We start from the raw sequence: 6,655 nt of genomic DNA on the forward strand, positions 1-6,655 counted from the left end.
CCTTTTGTGTACATACATGTGCGAAATCACTATTATAAGGTGGCATTGCTTACTTGGCAAATAGTACAATATCAAAAAAGATACATAAAAAGATAAAACAACGCTAGAACAAAAAATGCTACTTTATAGTTTGAAAAGGGAGCGTGTAATTTTAGGCGGCTTCAAACGGAAGTGAAAACTATTTTTAGAATGCACGGCAGCGACCTGCAATAAATGATAGCATCAGCCGATTCCGGGTACAGCGCAGAATAGAATTAGCAACTAAAAAACGACGCTGGTTAAAAATTTAGCAAAACAGACGTTCCATGAGACAAAGAACAATGCCACTGTGCAGTTGAATCGCTTCGGTATGTTACGTAAGCATCCTGATCTGATTCAGTGCTCGCGCTGTGCTTTGCATCGCCGCATGACGGGGCACTGTCAGCTGACAGCGGCTTTTCTGTCACAGCAAGTGACTGTCACTGTCACTGCCGTCAAAATTTAAAATTTTCAAAAACTGGAATATGTGTTATGGAGCTCTATTAGAACATTAGATGTCCCATATTTCAAATTTCTATCCTGATTTTTGACCCCCAAATTTAAAAGAATAGCTCCAACCTATATAGGGCCTTGTGACATAAGCATTTTCGTGATTTTAAGCCACTTCTGAACATTGTATGTGAAAATAAATGACAGCATTAGATTCCTGGGAAAAGCTCGTCTAAAAAAGTGCATGTTATGTCAAAAATAAAAAATGAAAAATTGACTTGTTTTCTTAGCCCTGACTTGGTATAACCGATTTTGTATGCTTTCAATGCACACTAATGACCAGGACAGTGACTTTGAGTCACATATAACCATGGCCATTGGATTCGGCGTGAACAAATAACCCATTAAACATGTGTCGCATGCCCACGTAGCAGAAAGCAACCTGGCTATCATGACCTTTCGTGACCTGACCTGACCTTGACCCGTGCTTAGTATGACCCCTATATGCACATGGTACCTTCACTAAGTCTTCGAGGTCATTTTTGGTGAGTGCCATCGATCCCGCTGTCCGTAAGCCTCATCATGCAGAAACCCCAGAATTTGACCTTTGACCCGACCTTGACCCGAACGTTGACCTTAATCTTAAAATCTTAAGAGTGCTTTCGGAAGGTCTCGTAGAGACCTTTCAAACGCCGCCTCGCGAGGCTCGATATGACCATTGGTTCTCGAGATAACAGGGAGGGTCGGAACCGACCCCCCCCCCCTCCCAGGCTGTTGGTGGTACGGAAATAGCCCAGGCGGTGCCGGGTTAACACTTACGGCATCCAATTGGCGAAAAACGGAAGGGGCAAATTCTGCTACCCCCCACGGGGCACGGGTTTGTCGAGTTCATTTTTTCATGATAAATATCAAACGAATGAATTGCTCTGAATTTATGTTTTTCTTCCCTTCGAGTTTTCCCACTTAGTGACCACAGTAACGCTTTTTTCTAATTGTGCTGGCTGGGAAAATACTTTTGCAGAGTGGTGGGTGTAGCGTAATTTTCACTTTTTGTTTGCCATTTGATGCTTTCTGACCGCTGCGATCAGATTAGGTGGCCGTGTGGAGGGGAGGGTTCAGAGCGCCGGGCGCTGCGTCACATCCCTGCAACGACCATACCATTCCGATGTGATCATCACGGTCCGCAAAGCCAGCAGATTTTTCCGCTACAGAGATGAGTCGACCTCAGAGGGCCCGGTGGACCCAGAGGGCACAGATCGGCGGCGTCCCTCCAGTCGACAGCACCGTATACCACACTTCAGCCAGCATGGGCGTCCCGGTCCACCCCGTCTGCCTCCTCAGCGCGGCGCTGCTCCTCGTGACAGGTGAGCTGTAGGATGGGTGAGCTTCTGGCACTTGTCATGGGTAAGCACGACTTGTGACCATGACGAGCTTCTGATTCTGGTGATTGGTCCTTGTGACAGATGAGCGTTGTGCATAATTCACTCGGAAGATCGTCAAAAGGTCGTCTTTTCAACGGCATTGGGGGACTAGCGATGTGGGCTAGTCCGAAAAATTATGTGTTGAAAACAACACTACCTAACTCTCGCGACACCCCTAAGGTTTTTTTTTTAATAATTGTAAAAACGGCATTTAGCATACGCTCTTGGGCAGCCTTCTGGCACCTATCCTGAAAATTTCAGGTCTCAGTCTTTTCAGGTCAGGTCACCAGGTCACAAAACCGGTAAAAGGTCAGGGGAAAATTGGAATAGTTTGGCGGCAACTGAATGCCAGAGCTTTTCGTTGATAGCGTGAGTGCAATGGCACGTAGCGCTACCAAATTTCAGCCACAACTTGGGGCATCTATGTATCACATGACCTGGGAGTTTTAAGTTCCGGTGACCTCAAGTCAGGTCACAAGGTCACAAAAACCGGTACATTGTCAAAATGGTACTAAAAATGCACTATTCTGATTTCTGTTCATGCAAACTAGAGTTCTTCATCGATTTGAGTCAAACTTGCAGGATATACTTAGCTTACCAAGTGCCATCATATATGCACTACAGTTTTCAAATCAGGTTGACCTGAGGTCATCTAGCGGCCATAACACATTTTAAGGAAATTTGCCCGAATGGGTCTAAATGTGTACTTGAGAGATTTGTGCTCCATTTCAATGTTTTTGTGTTGTATATACCTTGAGTTATATCTACTCGTACTTGGTGTTTACAAGCTGCAAAAACGCTAGGATCGGGTCAACTGAGTTCAACTAAGGTCAAACTACGTTTTTGCTAATAACTTGGCACACAATAAGGCTAGGGCTTCAAAAATGGTGTCATTGTGTTCCTTGCGACCAGGCGATTCGAATGGCATGCGATAGGATGCACTGATTACTTTGAGTTCACTTAATTTCTAAGAAAATTTTAAGTTAACCTAAATTGGTAAAACGTATATCAATCGATGCACATGGACGTGATGAGTTCACTGGTGCTTTTAGTTTTGCACTTTCTTAACCCGCGCACCGACGGGGGGGCGGATATCCGCCCCCCCTGAGGTTTTTCGCGAATAGCGGGAAAACCGCGGCGCGTAGCGCCGCGAAATTTGGTATGACTATAACCTCATCAATTTTACACATGGTATGTAAGTTTGAACCTCCTACCTTTTAAGGTCAGGTCACCAGGTCACTTTGAATGACCCAACCTCAAGTCACTTTTTTGCAACTTTGTCACCGTGCCAGAGCTACAGTAGATGTCGGAGGCCTTTGAAAGTCGCAGGATATTATTAGGTCATTAGTAGCTACAATTTGTATATCTCGGAATTTTGATATCGGTGACCTAAGGTCAGGTCAATTTCGCGACCTCCCCATTATAAGTCAATGGGGGAAAAATCAACTCCCTGTTTTTACCACTAAAACGGGTCGGAATGGCCCCATATACCATACATGACTTCATATACGATCAACCTTCACTACCTTGAGGTCTGTTTTGCTGTTGGGCAGCTGTGAGGTCATGTGACGTCATCAAAGGTCACCAAAGGTTTTTGGCCAATAACTCCGTACAGGAACAAGATACAGACGCGTGGATGGTCTCATTGTGTTCAGCTCGTCAAGACGCATCGAATGATATACATGATGACCTCGAGGTCACGTGACCTGAGGTCAACCTTTGACCTTGACCTTTCGAGGTCAACATATATATCATTCGATGCGGATTGACGAGAGGATCACGATGATGCCCTTAGTTTGTTCCTACCTTGACTAATTCGAAAGTTATTCGAGAAAAACTCTCTCCATATCTAGCGCCGCCATTTTGACTTTTTCGACCCCTGTGACGTCATCTTTGACCTGACCTGAAAATGAACTTTGTAAAAATTGTAGATCTTGGCCGTGCGTATCTGATGCCGTTTACCGCTTGTCGCTATCTTGCTTCGTTCTCGAGATCTCAGGGGGGGGCGGTCATCCGCCCCCCCCCCCCGTCGGTGCGAAGTTGGCGCAGACCCCCGTCGGTGCGCGGGTTAACCAGATAAAAGGGTATAAGCGAAAACCTTTTGACATAGTTAAGCGAATTTTGTTACAATTATATACCCCCGAAACTTCCCCCTAAATATGAACCTAGAGCAACCAAATTTGCACAGTGGCGAGATCTCCTATGGGGCCATCTTTTCTGTAAATTTAGCTTCTCTTAGTGCCATAGGAGCCAATCGCCAGGGGGGAGCGTACCAACCCCCGTCGCCGTCCGCGTCATGAAAAAGGCCCTCGCCAGCCGAAGGGGGAGCAGGCGGACTCCAAGTCCGTGACTTTGGCCAATTGACCTGACCTCAGAGGAACTTAGTCGGGTACCAATCGCTGCGTCTTGTAACGGCGCACACGCTCTTTTTTACGTGAGGCTCTAGCTCTATTAGGGGTGAAATGGCGAGGGGGGAGGTGTACCAACCAGCCTCCCCCCTTACTCCCCGGGTGGGGAGTAAGAAGAAAACCAATAGGTCCGGCAATGTTGAAGTAAACGCCATATTTTACGCTAATAATATCAGCTGCTCTTACAGAACATAAAAAATTATTTGGCCGACGAAGAGCTATTCGAAAGATTGAATCATTATGTAGGCATTACATTATCTAAGTGTACCCATTTATATTTGTGCGGAAGGTGACCATTTCAAACAACAATAATATAATATTCGTGTTATTAAAATGTGTTTTAGAACCTACATTTAACAGAACATTTTTTTTTTTGCATTTGCAACTTATTTACAGTGCTGAAACGGCAAAAATGATTAACGTAGGCACATACCTGTTTCATGTTTCAAAAATGCTAACTTATCGTAGAAAATGGCATTTGGCACGTCTACCCCTACCGTCTACAGGCCGTGACAGTCACGACAAACAGCATCAGACACGCGCTCATTGTCCCTGGTGTGCCTCCAGGTGCCGGCGCCACGCTGTTCAAGAGCGACCAGCTGTATCCGACCTTTAGGATTCTGGGCTCGCGCCAGTGTGTGCCTACCGACCTGGACAGCTCGTCCACGGCGCCGGCGGCGCCCAACTGCGCTCAGCTGGTCGTCCAAGAGTCCCAGCTGCCCATCAAGTGTCAGGGGGGAGTTGCTGTTCTCGCTCTCTTCTATAACTGCTACTCCAGCAGGCAAGCGTTTTCCTAGGTTTGCGCGTCAGGCTTTCGATTTGTCAGTTGTCACATTCTGTTTTATCATACGTCTTGTATTAGCTTTTTAAGTGCATTTGACAAAAAATGCCTTATGACATACTTTGTTGTCGTTGATTTTGCGCTTTTCAACTCATAGCTTCAGCAGGTTTACATAAGCAATATTTAATAAACGTCTCGTTCCACAGCATGGGCTGGTTCGACTCTGAGACCGCTGTGAATGGTCCTAAAGCACAAGACGACGGTCCGGGTCTCTTCCAAACGATTAAGAACCACCATCTAACGTTCAGCACTGAGCCAACGTGGGTGGCGGACAACGAGAAAATGATAGACGACTGTCAGTCGAACGTGCAGCAGGGTCTGACGCTGCGTCAGACGGCCGTCTACGCCTACACCTGCCTCAAGTGGTCGCTGTTTGCCGACTGTGACAGTCAGCAGGCGGAGGACGGTGAACTGGATGCAGAGGGACAGCAGAGACGGGCCGACTTCTTCTACAGCGACTGTCCCCTCAGCGCGCGGACTCTGCAGGAACTCCTGGAGGCCATCACCGGCCGCACTTTCATGGACTGCGGACTGGACAGCCCAGCGGGGTATGCTGCGACCATTGAGAACATGCGGTGCCTGCTGCACAACTTCCAGAACGGTGTTAATATGGACTACGACGCACTGAAGAGTGCCCTGAACAGTGCATTTACGGATACAAATGCCCAGGAACCAAAAGCTCTGCTGGACGAGGTGGTGGCGAAGTGTGAGAGCAACCGGAAGACGGAGGACTTTGTCAAGTGCTGGGCGGAGGCCGGCGTCCTCAACTGTGTCTATAAGGAGGCGAACGAGATCGCAGCGGCACACCCAGAGCTGTGCAAGCTAAGCGCCTAAAGAGCTGGCTGAGGCTACCGAAAGCTGCAAGCTGACCACCTGAGGAGCTGCTTTATCGACGGCCGACCGACAGGGACTGAACAACTGGACATTGAACAAGGACTGGACACCGAACAAGCGTTGATTGGGTGGTTTTGCATCAAAGCCTGGAATGATGATGATGCACCATTGCTGTTGGGTTGGGTCCGATCAAACATCAAGGAAAACTGTGGGTGTCCTGGCTTTTTTTTTTGCTGTCAGGCAGTTGTCCTAGAACTTTGGAGCTTTGTTTTGCGGCATTATTTATTTTCACGTTGTGTTTTTGCTTTTCTTTCGAATACATGCACTACGCATATTTGCGAGTTTGTTCCTTCGAATAGGACGTGAGAACGAAGGCCGAAGCGTCATGCCGCCTTGGTTTGTCATTGGTATTGTAAACATTTTCAATCGGTACCACTTATGCTTAACATACGAATCAATTTCACTGAAGCATTTAACCTCATTTTCGAAATAATAGGCACGAGTATATTGTAATCGAAACCGACTGGGCGTCCAAAATACGTTCAGATAGCTGATGGACACAGGACTTTATCGTGTATAACTTAATAGCTAGTTTCATATTAAGCAATTCTATATAATATAATTATATAATACAATTACTCAATTATCTACATGGCCGTATGCGTTCACACATTCCTTTATTC

The 6,655-nt window shown here is 46.6% G+C and overlaps 1 protein-coding gene across 1 annotated transcript; it reads left to right on the top strand.

The window, feature by feature from the left end:
• The first annotated feature begins 1,408 nt into the window (after positions 1-1,408).
• LOC122384789 lies at positions 1,409-6,300 on the top strand. The gene is made up of 3 exons (XM_043372529.1): positions 1,409-1,832; positions 4,865-5,078; positions 5,285-6,300. Exons 1-3 carry the CDS (start codon positions 1,682-1,684, stop codon positions 5,970-5,972), a joined length of 1,053 nt encoding a protein of 350 aa, XP_043228464.1. The 5' UTR covers positions 1,409-1,681; the 3' UTR covers positions 5,973-6,300.
• Positions 6,301-6,655: the final 355 nt, after the last annotated feature.

This window comes from Amphibalanus amphitrite, unplaced genomic scaffold (genome assembly GCF_019059575.1).
Source record: "Amphibalanus amphitrite isolate SeventyFive unplaced genomic scaffold, NRLGWU_Aamphi_draft 000198F_arrow, whole genome shotgun sequence".
NCBI lineage: Eukaryota > Metazoa > Arthropoda > Thecostraca > Balanomorpha > Balanidae > Amphibalanus > Amphibalanus amphitrite.